At 38.5% G+C, this 26,130-nt stretch overlaps 1 protein-coding gene across 9 annotated transcripts in view; it reads right to left on the minus strand.

Moving 5' to 3' along the window:
* ofcc1 (orofacial cleft 1 candidate 1) overlaps positions 1-22,185 on the minus strand; it is an 89,407-nt gene extending 67,222 nt beyond the window's left edge. For 7 of the 9 annotated variants that reach the window (XM_044177195.1, XM_044177196.1, XM_044177197.1 and 4 more), the window contains exons 1-9: positions 22,056-22,185; positions 15,274-15,345; positions 12,643-12,712; positions 8,060-8,126; positions 7,511-7,690; positions 3,912-4,016; positions 3,196-3,279; positions 682-906; positions 236-333 (exon numbers count right to left, since the gene is read on the minus strand). In XM_044177195.1, coding sequence (XP_044033130.1) covers positions 236-333; positions 682-906; positions 3,196-3,279; positions 3,912-4,016; positions 7,511-7,690; positions 8,060-8,126; positions 12,643-12,660 — 777 coding nt within the window. In that variant the 5' untranslated portion in view covers positions 12,661-12,712; positions 15,274-15,345; positions 22,056-22,185. The remainder of the gene's footprint in view (positions 1-235; positions 334-681; positions 907-3,195; positions 3,280-3,911; positions 4,017-7,510; positions 7,691-8,059; positions 8,127-12,642; positions 12,713-15,273; positions 15,346-22,055) is intronic. The other 2 variants (XM_044177198.1, XM_044177200.1) reach the window with 2 other exon arrangements.
* Positions 22,186-26,130: the final 3,945 nt, after the last annotated feature.

The raw sequence follows: 26,130 nt of genomic DNA on the forward strand, positions 1-26,130 counted from the left end.
AAAAAAAAGCAAATATGGAAAGAAAGAGGAAGAAAATGAGTAAGCCGAGTATGTAACACACACACATACGTATACACATAGGCATGTGAATAGACAATACAGATAAATGTCCACGCACACATGCACACACTCTATGTCCATTAGCCAAAGCCACTGATACACAGCGTAATGGACATGGCTGATGTGCTGGTGAATATGGGATGATGACACAGATATTCCTCTTTGTAGCCCTGACCTGCTGCAGTGAAAGGCTGCCAAGCGTGATCATGTCAGGCCGCACACGCTCCCTCAGCTGCTGGGCGTAGTGGGGGATCACCTCCTTAGCTGTCCTCACTGCAAGAAATAATACAGTGGCATCACAAACCTTATAATATTTATCAAAAATAAAATGTCACTGTGGAATTATGCATATTTCTTTGTATGTGTCCTATCATGTCACTCCACCAATAAAATCTGTAGGAATAAAATATTGTCCAGAGACAAAGAATTAAATAAAAATGTATGCAACTTCCTAAAATGATTCCTTGATAGCTTTAGTGATTTTACATCATGTGCAAAGAAAATACATTTTATACTATCGTACCATACTTAATAGTGTAAAACTATTCTATACTAACATATATAAGATATAACTCCATATAAGATATCAGAATATAAAAACAAATGAAAGCATAGCATTACTTTTTACAGTGCTCTCTCTGCCCATTACCATCCTCCCTTCTTTGAGTCCAGCCTCTCCTCCCAGGCCAGCACTATCCCCAGCCTGGGTTTGGGCAATGGTATGGGCCTGGGAGTGCCTGGAGCCCGAGGCATCACCACCACCGTGGAGCAGCAGTCGCCGCTGAAGCACCGGATCACCCGCCTTCACCTCCAACACCTCCTCATCCCTGGAGGTTAGCAGCGTACCTGGAAAGATACGCATCAGTGGGCATGCACAGACACACACACAAAACCAGACACACACACATGCATACACATACTGATGGATGCGCATACTTAGCCACATCTAAGAACAGACACACTCACAGAGATGAGTTTGTATATACAGACATTTATGCAGGAGGACAATGATGTACTCGCAAACAGTAACTCACACAAATATACAATGTGAACATTCACAAAACCATAGTGTCATATTCACACACACTCTTAACAAATCCTGAACTTTACATATTCATACATAACCTTAGTTCTACATAGGCATTAAAAAAGGACCACATTAGCCTGCTTTGCTTTTTTTTTTTTACTAATATGCTCGCAGTTGTTTATTCAAGCAATGGAAATATGTCATAACATTCCGAAACATCCAAAACCATGCAAAAATTTGACAAAATGCATGACTGGAATTTTACAATGAAATAAACAACATGAGTTTCTTAACTTAAGAGCAGATGGAATCAAAGGAAGATGTAGTATCTGCAAAAGTGTTTTTAGGTGGCTGTGGCTTTAAGCCAATTTCATGTAAAAAAAAAACGAGTGTTTTAATGTTTTTACTCACCAACATCCACAACAAACTGTGAACAAGCCCATATATTGACAGAAAGTTTCTTCTGCATGATATATAAACTAGATTCTAGTTAGTAACCTAAAATGTATGAATGAATGCAGAGAAGCATCAGCTAACCTGCTTGCTGTGTGTCTTTTCAGTTTTGCTGCACCGCCTCATTGGTAGAAAGCATGAGGTATTCTTTGAGCGTCTATGTATTCAACGTGTGCAGTCTAAAACATGGAACAGCCAAAGCTGTTATCACTGCCTAATGCTTTTCACAAAGAAGCTGATATCAATGCCTAACACCTTTTTCAGAGAACTAGAATGAATAGAATGAATAGAATGCTAAAGCAATAGAATTTATCAAGATAAAAAGTAAGAACTGAAGATCTTAGACAGACAGAAGGGATTTCTCCAGGATTTTCTTCTGAAAAAATGTACAGCACTGGCCACTGTCCATTTCATTAATACTTTGTCTTATTTATGCTCTTTCTTGTGAAATATGTATGGTGCTTTGTGGCAGGCTGTAAAAGCAAAGACAAAAGCCTGAGAAGCAGACACAAAATGTCAGGATCAGTACTAACATACACTGAGCCGGTTCTGCAGCTGCAAAGACTTGCGGCCTACACCGGTGGGAGGCATCCATACAACAGCATAAGGTGATTGTCTTGAAGTCTATTGTAGCTTGTTGAAGTGCTTACTGGCAGTCACCGCAGTTGGACTCCAATATTATAGAAGTAAGAGCTCTCTCTCTTTTCCTCTCTCTCTTTCCTTCCCTGTGTCTCAGCCTATTGCAAGTAGGAACTGTTAATCCAAGATCCTCTTTACTTTTTCTGTGGGATTTCATGAACATTCCAAGACAATGGATGGGGCTGCTAATCTCGGTGGTACAGCTAAATCCAAGACAATGGCAAATAATACGAGCCGGCTAAATTCTACCGTGTTGAAGCGGACCTAAACCCATCACTTGTGCGCTGGAATTACAAGGGAGATGTGCGTCATGTCAACAGGATCTGGTGTGACTGTCTTCACCCAGAACAATGCTAAGCTTAAACCACCTCAATGTTGCCTGGTTGGCTACATATTTAAATGAAACTGAGCTAATGAGAAAAGGCACGCCTACTGTGAGACAATGGCTGTACTTGGAAAGCACTGACTACTAGTGAGGGTCTGTTTCTAGTCTTATTCTTTGTTCTATGTTAGTCCTGCTTTCAGTGTTAGTGGAAAATGTACTGTCTTATTTTTGTCTGGGTTGTTTATGATTTAATATACTGTACCTAAAGACTGTAGTACTCCATGGCACCATTGTTAACACTGTTTCAAATGGTAACTTTGGTAATTTGGTTTCATGACGTTAACACATGACAAGTTTTTATCAAAATATCACAATGAAAATTAAAAGATACAAGTGGTTCTAAAGTGTAAAAACATAATTAATACACTAGATCTTCAGAACATCAATCAGCACTTGCACACATGATCTCGACAGGAAAATAAAATCAGGACATGTCAGTTGACTAGTGATCACAAGGGATTAAACGAACATTATATGTCCCAAAATTGAATTTTTAATGATTCTAAATGAAAATGAAAATAATAGTAATAGTAATGTAAAAGCAAAGTTCTAAATTAAAGTTGTAAAAATGTGTAACAACCTGCTTCCAGATTACCAAAATACAGGAGCACAGTAATATGGGCATACATACCAGGTATATTTATGAAGGCATCGTCCTCATCCAGCAATGCAGCCATTCTTTGATACAGCCTGTTTTCATCAGCATTCCATATTGCTACAAGTTTAAAACAATTTTAAAATGAGTACACCTTCAAAGGTGCAGGAAAATTACATGCATTTGTGTGCTTCAGAATTACTTTCTACTTATCAGACAAGTCAATCTAAACCACATCTTAACATGCAAACCAGAGATATTAGGTGTGGCTGGAGAGGGGTGAAAATCAAGTGTATGCAGAGGGGTAATGAAATAGGAGCATTAACATGCCTGTTAGCCGGCCTGTCATCATATGATGAGATTTGGTTTGGTGAATCCTTTGATATTACACGGCAGTGATATCCAGAAGATACAGGTGAAATGGCTTCTCCATTAATAGCCATGTTTCATTATAACATGCATATTACTTAGCTCCCAAGAGCTCGCTTTTAATAGGCCTACTTTAGGAGGGGGCTGCAAACTATTGATATTTTTTTGACAGGGGAAAGAAAAAGCCACAGTGAAATGAAAACTGACCAATGATACGTGACCTTCGTCAATGACAGTGAGTTGGGTAGCCAATCTAGTGATGGCATCACTTGGTGTATTTACATAGACTGTCCTGCCGTCACAAATGGCAGCCTGCTACCAATGATCTCTTTCACCTCACTATAATGAACCGAGGAGAACTATTATGACAGAGAATGGCATACTTAATTCCAGCTCATCTTCAGCGCTGACCCCAGCCATCCTGCAATGCCTTGGGTCTGTCTGCTCTGCCGACAATGGGTCAAAGTAATTTTGGGCACGTTTATTTCCTGTGGAAAGTGTGAGAGGCGAGAGAATGAGAGAAAGAGGGGTTGGGAGTTGGTTGGGGGGGGGTTTGTACAGGTTCAGGTTAGTGGTTATTAGAAGCACATGAAGCGAAATGTTAATTTTGAAACCCACACTGTCCAAGGGCAGGGGCAGCGGCTGCTACCAGATAAGGTAGAGTCAAGATGAGACATGAGTACAGAGGCAGAAAGAGAGAACTGGGAAAGAGACCGCTGGGTTTCTCAGAGCACCTCTCCACGGCCTGCGGTGCTCTGGGGCCTAATTAGCATGCCGCAAAAGGTCACGGCAGGCAATCTCTTAAATACGACTGCCATATGTTTGCCGTGTTCAAAAGGAACTAATGAGAAAGTCTTCAAGCTCAAAAGTACCTGGAATTTCAAAGACAATACCTTCTAAATACTCCGAGGTCAGCGGCCTAGACGACCGGGCAAGTTTGGAGGAGCAGATCCAAAGGAAAATAACCTGAGCCCATGTCTCATTGACTTCTTATTAGCAATCACTGACCTATGGGTATCAAGTCTGCTCCACAGAGTTTATGGGAATCCAATGGCTCCAGGGTCTTTCTATTAAGGGTACACCCCACCAAGCAGCTTTCTTAACCCCAAATCATTCTCATTACAGGCCCTGAATATTTCACTCCAATCTAAATTGCTTTACTTGTATTTTTCAGGTTGTGGGGCAAAAAAATGCATGGCGCATTAAATCATGTTATATATTCCACACAAGGATGGCCTTTATAGAAGTCTGAGGGTATCAGCGCTTGGATGCATAAAAATGTGAGTAAGTGTGTTTGCATAGGAGCACCACTGGCCCACCAGGCCACTACCCAAAAAAGCTCACTGGGATTCTTTCGTGCTCATATGAAATATCTGCATGAGGTTTTCACACTCTGTCCTTACTCTAAGTTAAACAGTCAGACAGAAATACTTATTAAACGAGGAGCAGCCATATGACTCCTCAACGGTGCCATAAATTGACTGTGAAATTCACATGTTAAATCCCTCTACATCGTTAACAGAGAGTTTGAACAATTTCTCTGCAAATAGCTCTGAGGTTATGAAACCCTTTTTTCAAACACAAATTTGCATAATGGTAGTAGCTTCGTGGATCGCCTTTTGAATCATATCTGTGATTTACCTAAATAGTCTGGCTGTCCTCCAGTTCATCTCTCTAATGAAAATTTCAATTCTCTGTTCTTACATGCACAATATCAATAACTAGCTCTTCTTGCCAGCCAGAGTAACTGTTAACAGAGAAAGAAACATGATGAAAGATTTTGGTAAAGGCCAAATAGAAGTGTCACACACAAGGAACAATCTGCCTTTGTGAGCTTCCAATAAAGGCACATGAGTCCCTAAACTGTTCACACTCCCTCATGAAAAAGTGTTGCTTATTTTGTGCTAGTGATTTATAGTTTGTTTATGTAAATCCTATATTCAGTGCAATTACCACAAAGAAATAAAATTATAAACCTATAAAGCCCATAGTGTGATATATAAAATGCCCTTTGAGACATGCATGTGATAAGAAATCACATGGCAGAATCAGAAATACTTTATTACTCCCAGAGGGGAAACTCTTTGAAAGTGTGCATGGACTTGGCATAACCCTGCTAATAGCAAAACCTATTCATATAGTGACTGAGTAGATATGACATGTATTACATTTTCCTGAGATCTAATATCAATAAACTACCATATGGTTAAGTTAATTTTCTATGCTTTAAGGGTATGGCAAGTGGCCTAATTTGCATTTCAAATTAATAGAACAAAAAAGAAGAGAGAAAAATCAGCAACTTAACTAATCTCTAATCATCAGCAAGCAGATATATGTTCAAAAAAGTGTCTATATTTGTACACTAAGAGACAGCAGGTGTTGTAGCCCCAATAAAGCTACTTTTTAAGAATCAGGGTTAGGGTTAGTTGTGTTTTCTTAATTTCAGCATTCCTTCTTTAAATCGGATTTTGTGATGGAACATGACATATGGAGAGATCATTGTAGGGTGTAAATCAATAGGACATCATCATCTTCTTCTCTTTTTTTGTTTTTTTTTAATAAGAATATAACAGTGAAAATTTTCAACAACAATAGTTATGTTTCCATCCAAAATTTCTTATCATCTACTATCAACATATAATCTAATGTAAAACAACATAATGAAGTGATTTAAATACATTTTATGAACAAGTTTCATTTTATTCTATTTTTTTATAATAGTGGGTGGTAACAATTAAATTCAATGTTGCACTTCCACCCAAGCCAAACTTTTTTGTCATATACTGGGTTTTCCTATTCAAGTTTCTTATGGAGAAATTCAGAATGCCCCAAACATGTGTATATAAATGTACTTGATGTAGAAAAGGTTCACCATCACTTTTCTAAAATGGAAAGAAGACTTTCAACAATCAGAAAATGCATCACTTATCGACAGTCCATGTAAAGGAGTGAGCAATGAAGTTTCCAATGAACGACTGAGTCAACACAAGATCCCCTTGTCCAATTCCAGTATTACTCGCAGTTATCTGCAGTAGAGAGTTACAACATGTCTCCCCAAACAGAGGGACTTTCGCTGTTAATTATATCTGCAATTTGACCTTGACTGGACAGCATCCATGTTTTCATTGTTTTCCTCAACAAAATAAATGTGCTATAAGAGTGAAGAACAAAACAACATAGAAACAAAGATGATGACTTCTGCAAAAGTTGATTGCTTTGCTAAAGCAAGTTTAGAATGACCATTATCGTCAGCCAATGAAAAAGTTTACTGGTTTAGGTTTAGCAATAGTCTCCTATATCATACATTTATGGTCTGACTTTTATTGGCCTGATGGAAAATAATTTTTGTTCATGCTGGCCAGTTCCACACACCATGATGAAGCGTAATCCTACCTCTTGTGCATAAAATATCATGACAATAATTACTAGCCATACACAGCAAAAGCAAAATAAACCACATTAAATCAAGAATCTAACATGTGACTCATCCCTGAGAAAACTGGCACGCTCGCAACCTTGAACGCATCCTAATTTACCATCCCATTCCTCAAGAGTTCTCCCTGACATACTGAATTATAAGGGGGCATATTCGTATGCCTGATTGGCCTTAAGCTGTGTTTCGGGGGCGTTGTGAGTACACCACACAGACAGCAGATCGGCTTGGTAGCGTAGTAGCGTATGTAAATGCACTCTCCTATGACTCCAGCCCACCACAAGGCATGTAGCCGAGAGTGGGAGTCAAGGCTGATTGTGTCGAGGGTACTTCTAGATAGAGACAGAACACCCACTACTCTAGCGTTCTCCAGCGGAGGAAGAAGTTATACGAGGGTTGCTTGATAGGACACGCTTGCTTTGGAATGCAGTTACCAAGGGCCCCCCGAATGGAGAGAGAGAGAGAAAGAAAGAGGGAGTGAGAGAAAGGTTAGATCAGGAACACATCTACTGTCAACAAATTTGAGGCTAATGAAGAATGAAGCTTCACCTCTTTCTTTGGCAGGGGCTTGCAGCTCCATTTTTTTTGGGCGAGCTGCAAGGGTGCTATCTGGCCTGTCACCTCGAATTTCTCTCCCCAGCCAAACCGGAGGAACAGAAAACTCGGTGCTTCCTCCTCCATCGAAGGCTGGGTTTTCTATGCCCACCACAGCAGCTCTCTCCTCTCTCCCTGACAAAATAAGTAGAAACATGAATAAAAATACAAACACTGACATGAAGGGGAAATACAACAGTTGACAAAGTGACTCGTAAAAAACAAAACATAATTAATGACAGCAAAATGTTTCAATTGGTGATTTCTCTGCCCCAAAATGTTCCAACGCATCCTCACTAAAATGACACTAAAACACAATTAGGTTAAAATTAAATCAGAATCTTGCAAAGGAAGAGAAAAAAAAGAAGAAGAAGAAATGATTAAAATAATTACAAATTGCGCCCTGACAAGCAAGAGCAAAATTTGGCCCAAAGCCATTTGTCTGTAATTAGTTAATTAATCCTTACACAAATTATGAGCAATAACTCATCAAGCAGGACTCACCCATCAGAAATTCAGCCGACTTGGATTTCTTCTGCTTAGGTTGCTGCAGAGCCTTCTGCTGTAACTTCTGGAGGGAAATTGTTAAATGAATAAATTAGCTGCAGAATGAAGATCATCATTTATGATCCGCAACTAACGCAGTATTTTAAATATGGGACGACACTAAAATGTCATTTAATTTACATCGCCGCTAAAGGGGTCAAGCACTAATTGAACAACAGGAGTGGAAAAGAATTTAATCATAAATAGATAAGAAAAGTTGACATGAATGTGTAATGAAGGTCACATTAAAATACTTCCTCCTTGTTTCTAAAATGAATGGGCAACAACACTCTCTCCTGGAAAATTATGCATTTTTACACAGGCTGCATGAGAGTACACAGGCTTGGTGTGCAAATGAGTATGGAAATCCAGGCACACTTCTCATTACTTCCATTCACATGAACTCAACCTACAAAATCTTGAAAAGAGAGAGAAAAATAGTCTTTAAATAACACTGTGCCAGGTCTCTTGTCTTTTGTAAAGCTTGGAGAATGTTCACTGTAGTAATGTCAATATAGGATTAATGTGTGAAGCAATGATAAATACAAATGTGATATAAATGTGATAGATTTAGAGTCCATCTATCTATCTATATAAAGACATTCTAAGTCAACACTACTAGTATTGTAGGTGGTCTACATTGGCATGGAATGGAAAGAAAAAGGAGGAATGTATGAAAGCAAGTATGGGTTCCTTTGAAATCAAGAGTATGTGGAACAAACTCTGCAGTCCCACATTTCTCTCATTTCTGCGGACAAGCAGAACAATAAGAAAGCTGAGGTAAATGGCATAAGTAGTTGTTTTCGTTATGGATATGTTTACATAAGGATGCACCATATAAAAGAGCTCTGTTGCTCAAAGCGTATGGAGCTTTTTAAGCATCATTTTATGCAGATTTCAATGATGAACTGTGCTCATGCCCATGAACAGCATGTATTTGTATACAATATTTAATTTCAAAGGCAAAATCAAGGGGCAGAATGAGTGGGGGGGCTTATTTCAACTCTAAATGACAGAGCAATTAAAATAGAGAAGGACTACTTCCAGACCAATCTGGTAAGAGGAGTTTTTGTAAATCTGTTTTTACATTCAACAAGCCCTACAGCAAGACATTCATTTATACCACTGAGATTAATGCTTATCTAATTGTAACTTATTTAAAAACCATTTTCTTTTCGACTGGGTACCAATCAGTTTTTCTGAGTTTCACATACTGTGGAGCATGAGACTGGGGAATTCGGCGTCAGTGGTGATTGTCTCCATGTGTTTTCTTTTATTTTCTTATTTTTATTTCATCAGACACTTTACGCACCTTTCTGCAAGACAAATATTGTTTGGGTGCATTTGCAAATTGAGAAACTCCCTGAAACAGTTATGGGAAAATTAATCAGGTAATTTTACTAATAAAGAAATTGCACACAATCACCATTTGCTTTGTATTACACCAGGCCAATTTAACAATATTGTGTTGTAAACTAAAGCAGCCGTTTAAATAAGCTACACATTTGCATTCATTATATGGTATTAAATTTTGATGGTTATTGGAACCTCAAAGCCAAATCTGAAAACCTTAATGAATACATTTAAAATAATATACCTCTACAGTAAATTCTATTTTATTCGATACTGTAAGATTGACATTTAACAACATATACTATCAAAGTTATTATTGGAATTGATATATTTGCTTGCTAAAGTAATTAATCATCATATTAGAATAATGAAAGAGGATAACGCTCTTTATTTCGCAAATTATTGTTTTTGCCCTTAGGGCTAAAGGCACTTTGGAGAGATGAGCAAAAATCAAAGTACAAATCACATTAAGTTTTATCTTAGGCTATGCAAATGTATTCTGTTTATCACCCTAATTACTGCACAGAATAATCTAGAATATCATCATCGACAATCATAAAATTTCAAGATTACTTGAGATTTTTTTTCTTTAAGTTTTTTATAGTCCTTTTATTCTTCTCCTTATGTAATTTTCATATTAGTTCATACTAGTTCTCCTCTGGGCACAGTTTTGTTTTGGTCTCATTTCTAACAGTGCCCATGTTTCTCACTATGCAAAGTAAATTAGCTCCATGTCCTGCAAATGTCAATAAGTCCTCTGATTATTATGAATGTATTCTTGCCTTAAGTTCAGTTACAGTAGAAAAAACTAGTAAACACACAAGGGAAAGTGCACAGAAGGAGTACAGTACATACACCCCAGGCCTAAAGCTTTGGGTCATTGTCACTAGAAATCTAATCCACACAGCACCATGTGAGCTAAGAAAAATGCCTGGTTCTCATTTCGCTCCCTAGACCCCACTGACATTGACAGCATGCTCCTTGTAATACAAAGACTGTTGTTTAATGTGCCATAACCGGATGGAACATGCAGATGTTGCATTTCTAAAACGATAAATAACAATTCAATCCTGAGGGAAAAAAAGTATCATAGAGGTTCGTGAAATCAACTGGATTTTCAGAAGTAGGAATGGCTGTTCAATACCACTCCAATAAGAACTGTGATAGCAGCAGTGTAAACTGTCCCTGTGCCGGCTAAAATTTTTACAATTTGCCATGTGCACATAAATATGTTAAATTTATGGTGCTTCACCAAAATCACATGCCAAGAAATGTGGGTATATTACAACATACATATACAGTAGCACCACACAATAGCCCCTGAGTTAATTCTCTTGTCATCTGAAGGCATCTATATATGCCCCCTTAAACCATCCCACTTTCCTCATTTCACTGTGCAGCACACAAAATGCTTACTTTGCGGTCAACATGACAAAAAATCATTTATAAATGGTGACAAAAAAAATCCTTGACTTTTTTTTCGTTCTTTCTTTTTTAAATGTGATTGTTGTCAAAAGGAATTGAGCACAACAATGCCTTGTTCAGTTCTTGTTGCATTCAAAGGCATAGCTAGAAGGGTTTGGGGAAGACCGCTTGCTGCTAGGGGCTGGTGGGCACAGACCAGCTAGAAAGTGAATTTTGCATACTGTACGGATCATCGCCCAGTTGAGCCCAGTCACATTGAATCTACCATCAACCAATTGTGCTTCATGAAACCGTCAACCCTCATTTACGTCTGCATGTTTTCTTCCCCACGCAGCTGTAAACAAGGCCCCAGCTTTGAGCTGTCTTCCTCTGTCCCTGTGTGCGCTGTTTGCCAGGGGAGTGTAGACAGCAAAACCTCGGCTTCACAGAGCTACTTAAAGCTACCATTTCCAGACAAGCCCCCTGTGTGCTAGGCATAGGAGTCAAGGACAAGAGTGTTTCTGGAAATGACAAGAGTTTCAAGAGCCTTACATAGAGATCCCTTCACATGTTTTGTCTCTTCGATGAGTTCTAATTTGTACTCCATAATAGGTTTGTGTTTGGCTCTTCTGCCAGTGGGTTCCTAAAGTGGCATTGATCAGAAGTTGAATGTAAATGAATGTGAAAGTGAATAAAATCATCTCGTCTTGATATAAATATATGTGTGATTATATGTCATAATGGGTTGTAACAAAATGATGAAAGATACAATAAAGATGAGACTGAATGCCTCGCTTAATCAATAAAGACATAAAAGTTGATTTTGTTCTCATGTTTATAAAGTCTCTTTTTATCTAGCAACATAATAAAAATGGCCATATCAATAGAATGTCATAAAAATAATGAAAACATCTACAAAGCATTTTTATTTAAATCACTAAAGATAAGGTTAGCATTTTGTTTCAAAGGCATACAAAGCCAATTCTACCCTTAAAATGTGAAACCATCTTAATTCATAGAGCAGCCTTATATGTGCACGGTAATTATGACCCACCAAACAGTTTCTTATTAAACAACAACTGCGTTAGTTGGTGTAGACAGAAAACATAATTAGTATTCAAGCTTAATTAATCTACGCTGGCCCCCTTTAAGTGAATTAGTCAATTATTTATGCATGTGTGCTCCTTTGATGCTAACAGATTATGTATGTTACTGGAAAAAACCTTGAAAAATGACTTTGAAAACTTTCCACCATAAAATGTCACTACAAGCTTCTGCACTGGCTTAGAAATGTCAGAGAAGACCATGAATGCTGAATGATTATATTTAAAAAAATCTTCCTGGACTAAACTGCCAAACTTCTACAAATGCTTATTATTGCCAAATCACCATGCCAGATATTTCAGTACCAGTCAAGGAAAACACTGCAATTCATTGTCCAAAATCCGGAGCAAAAGACAAAATATATCAGCCAAATATGTACTTTTTGTGTGTCCTAATCCGTGGAATGGAAATCTAACACAGGTCGGATCAAGGTCTTTCCTAGGATCATGGGAACTCCTTGGGATTTTCAAGAGCCTTTTTGTTTTTACCCTTGAGAACCAGGCACTGGCCTTTGCACCCTTCAATCCCCCATTGAGAACCCAGAGGCAGCGCAGAGGAATGCTAAATGTCATTGGTCAGACTGCACCAGCACCTTCCAAGAGAGAGATGGAGGTACAAGGCCTGACCTCCTTGTGTTCAGCTACGCGGCTATGAGGGGCCAGAAGTGAAACTGTACTCACACTGCTCAAGGTGTCCATCTCCACAAACTGCAAAGATCATCGCTGGCTGACCCTGATCTCTGAACAAGGCCTGCAAAAAAGAATGTGTGAAAACACGGTAAGAAATGTGTCAAAACAAATAAGATAAATCTAATGTTGTATGGCTCTCAAAAATCTGAACTGCACGTGAGGAGAATGTGTTATTGACTTAAAACTAAAACTTTAAATTTGCCTTTTAATTCCAAGTTTGTTGATGCTTTTAACAGCTTACTGTGCAGCACAAAATCCTTCATTCCATGCAGCGTTACACTATCGCTCACCTGCTCGTGTGTTTAAAACTGTTATCTCTGCAATGCATCTTGGAGAATAAAGGACAATAAACACCATTTCTTATCACAGATAGCAAATTATTTGCCCTGATTATTCAAATAGTTTATTCATTTACATCTGATACAATATCATTTGGTATTTGTATCGTCTTTTCCTATGGTAATTCACATGGCTTGCACAAGTTTCTGCTGAAATAGCAAAACAAACCCCAGGCAAAATGTGAAAGATTATCCCATACCATGCAAGCTAGGATGAAATGCTATACTTTTTCACACTGAACACTGCTCCACTGGGTGTGATTGAAAAACATGTAAAGCTATTGAATCTGTGGTTTGTATATGTGAGGGGAAAATGAGTGTTGTAACAAGTGGGCCTGTGTTTTTGTAATTGTTTCAAATTACACTCTGCGTAATAACTCAGTGAAAGCAGAGCCAGTGTGCGGTCCGTACACATTAACTAGGCAAAGACCACAGGATATCCATGCACCTTATCGCAGCCCACAAAAAACTTGATTGTGTAAACAACTGTGGAGACTAAAACTCTTTAGCTATATTTCCAGCTGTGTCTATTTGTGTCGAATGGCGCTCATCACCAGCTACACAAAAGAAGGATAATACTTTTATATAAAGAGGTACTTTGCAGCATTTCCTTTACATGTGTATTTTATTGAATTAAAGACACCCCAACTATCCTGTTTTTTATTTGCTGAACTGTTTTTCTGGGTTACTAATAGAGTGTGTGTGCATGTGTGTGTGTTTGAATGTTTTATACAGGCTATAGAATTGTGATGCTGTGAGAAAAATAAGTACATTAGTTGTTAAAACTGCACGCTTCCTGCCAAATACTGGCTCCCTAACCAATAAGATTGCCAACACCATTGTTTAGCACATAAATGACTGACTCACTTTTCCGCTTGAGATTCAGGCTTTGTGTCAAAAGTCATGTGCGAATATATAACAGTACGTGCAACAAACCTCTAAAATCCTACAGAGTATAAAGTTATTGCTGGACTTGAGTTAGTATCAGTCCAAAGAGATAGTCATGTATGAGTTCACCGCTGTGTTAAATTATCTCATGTGCTTACTGAACAATACACCCATGCAAACACGCACTGCCAACACCAGCCAGCATGCAGCTAAATTATCTATTCAGGGTTTCCTTGCAAGTATATTTGTTTTTGACCTGCGCACCACAGCACTGTTTCCTCGTTTAATCCCAGCAACATGTCAGGAATTAGCAGATCTGGTCAGAGTTTAACAGTAGAAAGACAAAACTGCTGTCAAATGATGGTCTGCTGTCAATTTTGGAGCTGAAATATCTTTTACAGATGCCTCTCCCTGACTTTTTCTAGACCTTACTGCACAAACCACTGTTTTAAGGTTTCCAAAATAATGCAAAATTTTGCACAATGGCTTTATGGCCTTCTGCCAGACCCATAAAATCCCCTGACCTTTTTAGCGTTAAACTTTGTATAGTCTACAGATAATGAGTGCAAATATACAGTATGAACCAAAAAAATGAAATGGTACAATAGTTATACAGAAAGCGAGTATGTACATGACACGATACTAAATTTGACCTGCAACCCTTTTTTCCATCTCCCTCTCCTGCCCTGAGAATGACCATCTCCTCTGTCATCTACTCAGCTAAGCTCAATCAGCCCTTAATCCAGAATGACAGTGGGGTCTGTGTTGCACTAGACAAGGCACTTCCCCTTTTCTATGGCATAGTGCGACCTGAAATCTTTGCTTGACATTCTTTTTCTTTTCCACGAACATGGATAAGGGATGTAATTCAATAGTCACAGAGGGACAGGGCACCATGCACCAAAGAATTTTTTATTTGCTTGTGGACAGAGGTCTTTTCTTAGTGTCTGACAACAGCCAGTCTCCCTCAAGACATAGAGTTGACACAGCTGACAATAAGGGTAGAAAAAGGGCAGACTCGTTCTTCTTCGCTCAGCAATGGAGACATTTTGCATGCGTATTTACTCTAAATGTACTCTTTGCACTTTAACCATTGCATTTACGAAGGCATATATCAGCAGTGCAGTGAGAACTGTACAACAGTGGAGTATATTTGAGTGAATCCATGCAAGTCTATTACATTTTATTTATGGGAATTATGGGCACATGAGTTTTGTCAACATGCTCTTGCAGGTAAATTTCAAGCAGGTAATGCCTTTCTAAGTACCTGTTTCACTAAAGTATGTAATTTGATCCTACTGGATTATAAACCAAATCTATTGCAAATAACTAGCACATTACATTAGTAACTGTATACATGCACATGGTTTTTGTTTAGGATTAAGAAGTATGTTACCTTGTGAGGCCCAAATTCTTCCTCTTCAGGGTCAGCTACACCTCAGTCGTCAAGGTGATGATGACGCAGTCCCTAACAACAAACACACATGTACACATAGTCTCAGGTAACCTCCTCATGTTCACTTTCACTCACTGAAACAAAAAGTACAAGAGAAAGTCTGAATTAAATTAAACACCACTCAAATGTATAAAATACATCATTTAGATTTCAGGTTTCTACCTGACTATCTGTATACCGTACGTTATAAATGAAGTTCAACGAAAGGAAAAACAGTACTTGAATGATAAAAGTAGGAACTGTGTATTATTTAAATTCAGGGAAGGAGAGATATTTGACACAGTCGAATGCATGTCATTACCAAAACTGTAACCGTTGTTGTGCCAAGATAAAGCTTCATCTGTGTGACAGTCTCATCTACCAGATGGCATTACTGTTTGTGTTTTACATGATGTTTCATTATTAATGGGAGTGTGGCATGGCGCTCCTTCAAAGAGATGTTCACTTATTGTTTCACCAGAGCCAGAGATATTACTGGTAAAACAGGCTGCTTTATCACCTTTCAGTGCCGATTACAATGAACTCCCCCAAACTGAAGGTAAAGTACTCACACTGCTTTGTAAACATCCATTATGTATTATGACAATTCACAAAAAAGTTCCCCTCATGCATTATTTAGAGGGAACTGCAGACAAACGTATTTCTCAGCCAAAGACAACCCAGCAAGCTTTGCAGCTGCTGTGAAGAATAGGTACAAACTGCCCGGCGGATTGGCCCTCTCACGTTTGGCATAAGGCATATTAACACTAATGTCCCCCTTAGAACAGATCATGAACTCCAGCTAATGCTTCCCTTAGAACAAACAGTCAGACTGTGCTGTATTTATGACTGCAAAGCCATCAGGCCATTGGTGGCCTTTTCAACTGAGGAAGAGAGATTGCTCATATGTAATAGAAATATATAGTCCTCATTTGTTTTTTAAATATGGAGTCAATGTTTTGTTTTATATAAAGTTTATGACTGGAGCTGTGAACTCTGTGTTCTGTCCATTCAAGAGACCTGTATTACAATATCTCCTTGATTATCCCCACAATGCTGAAAATAATCAGAAGTCAACAAAGCACAATAATACATCATTAATGCACATTTTAGTCAATACAGTGCATGCAAAGGGGATCCTTACAGCATTTATATTACAATCCACTGGGATCTTTTTTGCTCACTAAGCTGGTTAAATGTGATCTAAATAAGATGCCCACCGATTTGGACCTTCCATTACCTGGTTAAGCTGTCGTTGATCGTTTATGCGATTAAATATAGACCTAAATCTCCATCTTATCCAATTAATTCTCTGTGCAGGCATGAGAGTGGCTAATGATGTTATCTTTCCTAATTAACCTGTATAGGAATTCAACTCCAGGACAGGGGATTGTTCATCCTTCATCCAAGTGTTCATTATTATCATTACAATCATTATCATAAAGGGGCTAACTTATGATGTTGGCCATTCCATCACCATTAATCTAGATTGAGTCCTTTTTTTTTCTTTTTGGGGAGGGGGATCCTTTGGGGTCATTTTTAATTATCACTAAAAGGATGGGAATTCTAGCAAAGCTGAATAAGTTCAGTTGTGGTCACAGCAATCACTGGAATCCCATGAGACCACATTACACAAATGTGATTTAGCTACTTATGACTGAGGGGACACTTCTGATTTTGCTGTGTTTAGGGCCCCGTATCCTGCACGCTGTGAAACTCTCCTCGCAGTTTTCTGTCAGCTTTCCCATTGAATGTCGGCTTCAACCTATTAACACAGCAAACTTGAAGCAGATCAATAGCCCTTGTTGGGCCATGTGTCATTAGTTAATCGGATATTGATGAGGGTATTGACACGCACCTAATTAATCTCAGGCCCAGTGCCAGCTTTCATATGTTTCCTTAATTATGCACTTTGTCTTAGTCCTTACACATCAGCAGGCTGCCGCTTTCTGATTGACAGTGAGTAAAAGTTAGCTGTCAAGTCTAACTCTTGTATTATATATAAGTTTTAACTTTGGCACATGCAATTTGCATTGCAGTTACAAAAAGCAATGTATACATACAATACATACATATAATTTCGTATTTACATTTAATACAAATTAGAGTAGAGTGTTTACATAAAGTCTCTCTAATGTCCATGTTTACTTGGCTGCCATGACCAAAGCGTTTCTCTACTATCCTGGTACCCTCTTTTGGTGTATGTATGTATGTATACAACAAGTGTTAGCTCTATGTATATGATATTAGAGCTCATATCTGTGTGCTTGTGTGCACCTACGCGTGTGTGTGCATTGATGCATACAGGCTGATCAATGCATTAGCGCGCTGGTGTACAGATGAGAGAGCACCTGAAGGTGACCCTGACTACAGGCGTCACCACAGGGCTCCAATAAGCTGCTCCTGAACCGTTGCTCTGCAAACCACAAATCTCCAACTTTTAGCCTGCTGCTGTTGGTTTGATTATTGTTTATAGATACAGCTGAGAATTAAAGTATGGCCTGCAGGCAGCATAATTATTTACAGCTGAAAACTCATATCATTACCAGCATGCTCCTAATTGCCAGAAGTAATATCAATGTTAGTTGATTAAGTGTATTTTTTTCATCTTCACTCTCCATAATGTGCAGAGATTGTTTTCCCTCAGCATATGGGGTGACGGTTTATCTCAATACAGCTGTTCATCTGGCTTGACTTCTATTTTTTTTCCACTGTTCATTCCAAAATACAATATTGCAGTATCTTCAGAGGGTAGCGATCGATTGCTCCACTTTTTGTAGTTTGCTCACAAGGTCAAAGAAAACACAGGAGATTTATCCTTCATTGCTCAAAAATAATTTATCTCTGTAAAGATTTTCCCTGAATAGATACAGATGTGACTTACAGGGGCAACAGCAGACTTTTTGACTCAAGGTGATGTCAGAAGTAAAGAGAAAAGGCCAGTGGGCTGTAAAGCTACCTTTAATTCACAATCAAATGATTAATTAAAACAAATGTTTATTTGGCCTGGACCTCCCTCCATCTGCTATGAACATGTCAAAATATTTCCTCCTGTATTTAAGGCAGCAAGAAAGATGAGGCTATTAATAACGCGGGCCGTGAAGGGGAAAATACATAAACCTTGAAGGATACTTTATTATTCACATGTAGATTACTCAAACATGAATGTGGCGCTGCGGCACTAGAAACCTATTTCTTACACCTGAGCATAGAATTCTCAGAGTTCATACTGTCAGTATATGTTAAATTTTTAAATTCAATTTCAAAAGGGCAAAGGTCAAATAGTTCTCACAGTCACAAGGCATCTTTTTTTTTATACATATATTCTCTTTGTCAGCACACCTATGTAGCTAAATCTGTCATGCTTTTCAATATTACACACTGTGTTTAGCTATTTACACATCATTAAAACTATTGCTGATAACAACATCAAATGTGTTGCTTGTGTTTACACAGGCAACAAACTGAAATAGGACACACCCTTTATGAGGGTGTATTTCGGTATGGTACTGAAACGTCAGTTTAGTTCTGTCAGAAAACTACTGCATCTACTTGTCAAGCATTGTTGTTTCTGGATTCTGGTTTCCAATCAGTGTGTCATTTGGTTTTGACCACAGAGTTCATGCGGCCTCGTAAGAGTGGGAGTGAGTGACATTTAAAAAAAAAAAAGGCTTGTATGGGAAGCCTCAGCTTTGCTTCAACCAAACTTTGGAACAAATGCTGTGGTAGTAAGCTTTCCTTGCATGATACAGCATATGTAATACATAGAGGAAAAGTCATAGAAGGCAATCCTTCTAAATTTCCCATCATTTTCTTTGAATGCATCATATCTAGTTAGGAAAAAACGTACGTGGCCCCAAAAGATTGTGTCTATAAGGCAGTTAACAATAACAGGAATCCATCTCATGCTTCTAGAGTTAAAATTGTCCAGAGGAGTGGAATAATTGTTAAAAGGGCAATGCAAATAGTAATTAAAAGTGGGCCTAGGGTCATCATTAGGGCATGATCTCAGAGAAATTGAGAGCAAAGGGGGAGTGTTTGAGAAACATCTTGCTGACCAACAAGGGGCATCTTGCATGCAACTCCTCTATGACAAGGATTTATTATGCAGTGAATTTGCCTGTCACAAGGCAAATAAAACGCTTGAGGAAAATGGACTGTCGCAAAGAAACTTTGTGTTATAAATACATTTTCTTTCTTTCTTTGAAAGTGATGTCATTGCACAGCAAAGGTCTTGTGATCCCTTTTAAAGATCAAGAGGCCACAGGCGGTGGTGTGTCAGTGGCTCAAAGGGTCGGTATGTATAGGATGTGATATGAAATACAGTCTGAGACATGAGTTTGACTCTATCTATTATAGGAACCACACTCTGATGACTCACAGGAAAAGAAATATGTAAAACTGGGTGATATTATTGACAGGGATTTTTATTGTGGTAATCATTATAGTAATTGTTATATTCTTAAATAGTTATTACCTTATTTGGACTGCTAAAACATGACAAAAGTGAAGTATCAAAGCCTCAAACATGGACTCACATATTAAGACAAGTAATTACACTATGGGAAAACTTTACAACATGTTTTGTGAAGATTAAGGGTTTACATGCATTGAATTTCGTATTTACTGTTCTTCTACTTTAAATAAAGAACTTTACAATTGAAGTAGGTATTTTGCCAGCCAAATTAATTCAGTTAGTTTGCAGCTCTGTTCATCTTCTTTGACATGACAATGAACCCTGTGTTTCATGCCTGTCATTTGCTGAAAGGCAGGATGATTATAGGCGCCCCTAACTACTTAACAGTTTGAATTCCCTAGAGGTGGTGTAATCACACTATAAGATTGTTTCTGTAATAGTGGCAGTAGTTGCAGTAGTAGTTTCTAAACCTGACAGTCTTTGGAGTGGCATGTTCGTTCTTGTAGGTCAGAGTCATTTTTTGAGACCATTGACCAGATAAACCTGATGATGGATGGTCAACAACTTGATCTGCCAAGTAAACTTTGCCATTCATCACCAGCTGTGAAGTAAGAGGAAGTTCGGAGGTGTTTTTCATTCCATATGTTCCCATTTCAAATTTTTCTTTTCATAGTATTCTTAATGTTAACATAGAAACATGGTCTTCTAAATAATGTAAAGTTCCTATAGGTCTATATCATGGCTGCTAGTTTTAATCTTTTAACTTTGTTTCTGAAAAAGAAACATGTTTTATCAGAGAAGCAAATCAGAGCTCCAGTAAATTCAAAACCAATTACTGCTCGCCACAGCGGAAAACAGCTTAAACGTACACCTTGCCACTGGTAGATGCAATTCACTCTTCTTGCTCCTCTCACAGTCCAACTTGTCAACTAAATTGCTAATGTTGTAATGTTCTACGTTAAAATCTAGCTTTTGACACTGTCAGTACATCTGGCCCTTACATTTCCTGTCATTCTCCACTCTCATTTTCTGACTGCAAAACATTTGATTTTGTCAGAGGCAAAAAAATATGCCTTGACATTGAGATTTTTTTTGTCTTTTGCTTTTTGGTAAAAACGTATTCATTACAGCAGCGGTGCAGCATCAGTGTGAACAGTAACAACTACTGTATATTCTACTGTGGGTTCACCCAACAATGATTTAGTTTCAGCACATGTACAACAGTGAAAAAAAATCTTCCAAGGAAATGCTGTGCTTACTTTCAAAACTAAGGACTAAACTAGGAAACACTATAGAGAAGCTTTATAAGCTTGTTTATGGCCCAAAAATGCTCATTTACTGATGACTCAGCAGGATGTAAGTCTGCTTGAATTAACATAGCAGGAAATAATTTGTCCAGGTTGGACTCCTGCTGTTACAGCAGCTGATTGCCTGAAATGAGATCAACTCTGATCACCCTGGTCAATAGCTAACTCACACATCTGTCTAAATATCTAGGAGAATGTTTGAAATGTAAATGCCTTCAATGACCAAGTCCACTCAGCTTGTCTTCAATGGACATGCAACGTTGACCCTTAGGGCGGTAGCAAGCTCATTGGACTATTCATAGACTGTGTCCTCTGCCTCTTGCCTTTTAAGTTTTTAAAGGGTATAATGTTCACTCTGTGAGTTTAACCTAGATCTCTTTTGAACTTTTAATGATCTATTTCCTACAGTTAATGATTCAACACTAAGTTTACTACTGTGTGTGCACTGACATATTAACGCACAGGCAAAGCAAGGGCACATTTAGGTGTAGAAGTTAAGTGAGGTAACACTGTTTTTCTCTCCGTTTGCTTCAACTATCTGGATATTGCATACTTCAACATTTACATTTGTGTAATCTAATCTCATTTTCAAATTGATTTATGTCAGCAGAAGATCTACACCCACCACTGTTCTCTTTATACATGTACACATCAGTGAGAACAGTAGACACTACTGTCTGTACTACTGTAGGTTTGTCCAAATGCTAACTCCCACAAATAATATGCTGTTGTTGTTTTCGAAAATCCCTGCAGAGACTGATGCCTTGATTATTGTGGTACAATATGTTGAACAGCAGGTGGATTGCAGTTTTTTGTAGTCTTTAAAGCATGAAAAACATAAGCCTTAGGCAAAAAAAAATAAATAATTGCCTTTAGCTAGGCTATATTTGTTTTAGCAAAAACAGTGGAAACAAAAGACTTAACTCACCAAGGTTCAGTGAGGTCAAGCTAGCTACTATAATGTAGGCTAAATATCTAACTGAAATCACTTGTTGTAAATGTGGTTCAAGATACCTTACCTTTGAGTTGTTGTGTGTGTAACACTTCATACTGTAGAAGACAGCTGCAACATTTCTTTACACACACCAAAAGCTATAAGCTATAGCTTGCTAGCTACCTGAATTAAGGACTGCTACACTGACTTTGCCATGTAACCTGCTGCAGTACATTTGGTCAATAACAATATGGTAAAAGTCAAAAGAAGGATTTTTTGTCAAAAGAAGGATTTTTTGTCCCTGTATTTTCCAGTATCCCTGGAAGTTTTGTTTCTTCTTCTTCTTTTAACTTTTAAGAGAACACAAGAACAAGGCTCATACCTGTGAACTCCTCTTTGTAATTTGAAGGCCATCGACCAGTGTGGTTGCTGTGTTTACCAAGAACATCTTGTAATTTTCTCCACCCTCAAAGTTTTACAAATCTGTCTTTCAGTAGGAAAGGCCCCAATTAGATTAACCTTTTTTTACACTATTCACTTTTTTCTATGCTAGCCAAGTTGCTAATTCACTTCAGGGAAAAAAGAGGGCTTGAAAGTGATCATGTGTTTTCACTGACTGAGAGTACACAACACAACAGCACTAAGTTTAAGTCGACTATGTAGACTATATTTAACAATAAAACTGTTTAGTATTCTTATTGTATGCCCTTTTTGGTCTTTGCCCTTTTTATTAAATTAAGCACAAGTTTTGAAGGTGGACACACAAAACTCATAGGCCTACTTGGATTTTTAAGAATGCAGTTCTTAAAATCAGATAATCCACAGACTTTGTTGGTATACAGTCTGTTTGCTGTGAGATGAACAGCATTAACAGTTACTGTTGGGAAGCTGAGATGAAAAGTACACAAAAGGCAGAAGTGAGTGTTAATGCAGTTGATGCATGATGAGTGAAGCTCAGGCTTGCTAAGTCTTTAATTGCTTGCATCTTAGTCAACATTTCAGCTCAACGTCCCTCAGAGATCAGACTCCCTTTTATGTTAGGAATTGACACAATATTATTTCGTTGGGTTGTATAGTATAGTAAATTGCCCTCTAAACAATGGATTTGTTGATATAGTGTAAGTCCTGCATATTGCATCATTTCAGGGTATTGACAGATGAGGAAACACTCAGCAATAGAAGAGCTTTTTTTAAAGGCAGGTTATGTAACTGTCTCAGAGCACTTGTACTGCTTTGTCACTTGAACTTGTTAGTACCTATGATTCCTAAGAACATAGACAAGAACTAGTTAATAATAACTAATGACCCCTGATTACCCGACATAGTCATATTTGCACACTTTCTTGATGTGTACTGTACAATATTCATGTCTATTGTTTAGATTTGTTCTTACAAAATCCTTATTTAAGTTCACGTTCTTCTGTCCTTTCTGAATCTCAATAGGACCCACTTGAAATGAAGAGCATGGTGCTCCTTTTGCAACTTTATCATTGTAGAGTAACTTCAGTTGAGCACTTTCCCTTCAGTGTTTTTTTTTTTTTTTTTTTGTCATTTCTAGCTCTCTCTCTTTCCGTGAGACAAAAAATTGCAGCCAGAGAGAACGCTCTCAAAGCTGAAAGCAGCACCATTCTCACTTGAGCGAGTGTTAGATGTGGGCCTGTGTGGGGCAAGTCTAAGACCTCAATATCTCCAGCACATGAAGTTATAAAGAAGACAGAAGCAAAGCATCCTCTGTTGTATAAAAGTCATACATTGCTTGCAGGCACCAAAACACAAAAGAAGTTGAGCCGTGAACATATTATGAAACAAGATTGGAGAGTAGCAAATTGGTAATTAGCCTCTACGTTGCAAATGAGCATTACAGTCTTGCTTATGACTTTCCTCTCTGGTCCCCAAAGCCTCTTCTATTAATTTAGCTCTGAGGGGCCATCCATAAACAGGCTGAATAAGCTGTTAGCCTTAAAGACAAGTGCAAATGAAGGGCTGGCTAAATATGCTGAAGGTAACAGAGATAGCGAAACATTCAATACTCAAATTACAGTGAGTGGAGAGGGGAGAAGGAAGGAATAAATCAGTTTTCTCAGGTATTGCTGGAATCATGCACATTTCTTGTTTAGTTTCATAAAATATTAATGGGTAGGCTACATGTAAGTAACTCTGTTTTTTCTAAACGCGTGATGAAAATACCTTTAATGGGCAATCAAAACAGTTTCACAGGATAGGACTTTGCTATAAATTGTAGGATGCAGAATTAATTTGCTGAAAGTTTGAAAGTTGCTGAAATTTGCTGAAAGTTTAAACTGGCTCCTGACCTTTTTTGCGCATTCAACCTATTCCCACAAATTCACTGTATGCAATTTAATATAAATATAATCTATAAAATAAAATATCCAACAGTATACAAAAAATGATTACATTAATGATGTGTTGAATTATTTTGTATGTGACAGAGAGACAATAAACTCTAATCTACTAGTAGGCTTTTCTGCATTCACCGGCTTGGCACAATATGCTTGTCTGGCATCGTTTGTCACATATCATGTTCTGTCTCCCGGCTTTAATGGAAATTGCTCTGAACTCTTGAAATTCTGTCTCCCTCACTCATGAGGTCAGTTTCCTGCTTCAGAATTCACTCTGCCCTCTGGTTGTCTTGCATAAGAACAAGTACAGCCCATTACTACCAAATGAAAAGGAAGTAAGACAGAAACTTCCAAATTAATTTACAGTAGAACACACCTTACAGATAACTGACTCGAGTTTCATGTAATTACTCCAGAAACCATAAATGGCTGTAATTGAGAAAAAGCCTACAGCATACAAGGATAACGAATGGCAAGATAATGGAGGCAGTGAAAGTCTTAGCTATTCAGATTGATGTTTGGGGGAGAAATATCTGCCGTCTTTGAGACGGACCATTCTCGCAAATACACCTCACCAACACTGGTAGCACTGCTGCCCTGCGCTTGCCCTCCCCTAAGCATGGCGCTTATATTCAGATGAGCCAGCCATTAGCTCTAAGTGGTCTTTACCCCCAAATTCTGCCATTTCACAAATTAGCCAATTTTCAACATTAGACGTTAGCCAGTGGCTAGGGTCAAAAGGTCAGCTGAGGTAAATATGAGGTCCAAACCTGCAGTTAAGGGGATTAATAAGGGCTCGTTCAAAAGCACTTAAATGGACCGTGCAGCACGTTTACTGGAAGGAAGGATTGGTGCTGGCTATTCAGGATGAGTGACAGTTCAGCTTTTAAAATAGTTACTGAGCTATGCACTGCTCTGACCTCAAATACAGATGGCTCAGGTTTTAAAGCCATCTCTCTCTCTGCTGTGGCCTACATAGTGTCCTAAATGGCCACTGCATGGTTTAATGCAATAGACAAAACAGCATTAACTTTTGCTCTGCACCAGTGGGGAGAAAGGCTTGTCAACCCTGCAAAATAGACTGGAAATAGAGAGAGAAGGAAAAAGGGAGCGAGCACTCGCGCATCCCTGCCCTTCCACTCCATCGAGTGTGCACAGGGCAGACGGACATATGGGTGACGCTACATTCTTTAAAGAGAGTGAAGCGAATTCCTGACCCTCCCTTCCCACCCCCATCCCTCTATCCCGCGCCATCGCGCACAAATTGCATGTTCGAATGTCAGCCCTTCTCTTTATCAAACAAGTCCATTGTCTGCCAATTCGTGGGGCACTGACAAGAAGAGGCTAGCAAACTGTGGAGCCTCTCGTCTGTGAATGATTGTGTGTGTTTTTAGATATGCTTGCTAGCTGTCGTATTAGCAGTCAGTCTTTTTAACATGGCGGCACACAGTCAGACACACAGCCAAAAAATCAATACAGCTTTGCATGGGCATGACCCACATACAGTGAGGCCAGTGGCTGCCTTGTGGAGGCTGTTTCATTATTTTCAAAGCAAGTGTGTGTGTGTGTGTGTGTGTGTGTGTGGAGAAATTTGTGCATGTGTCTGTGCATTTATTGGCAAATGCATGCACATATACATTTGCGTGTGTACATGTGAGAGGTTGTGTGTTTGATGACTTGGCTTAGGAGGAGTGCAAGTTTGTTTGAGAAAATGCACATACACACATTCATGTGAGTGTGTGTGTGTGTGTGTGTGTGTGTGTGTGTGTGTGTGTGTGTGTGCAAGTCTAAACGTTGGGT

The sequence above is a fragment of the Siniperca chuatsi genome, linkage group LG19 (genome assembly GCF_020085105.1).
Source record: "Siniperca chuatsi isolate FFG_IHB_CAS linkage group LG19, ASM2008510v1, whole genome shotgun sequence".
Taxonomy (NCBI): Eukaryota; Metazoa; Chordata; class Actinopteri; order Centrarchiformes; family Sinipercidae; genus Siniperca; species Siniperca chuatsi.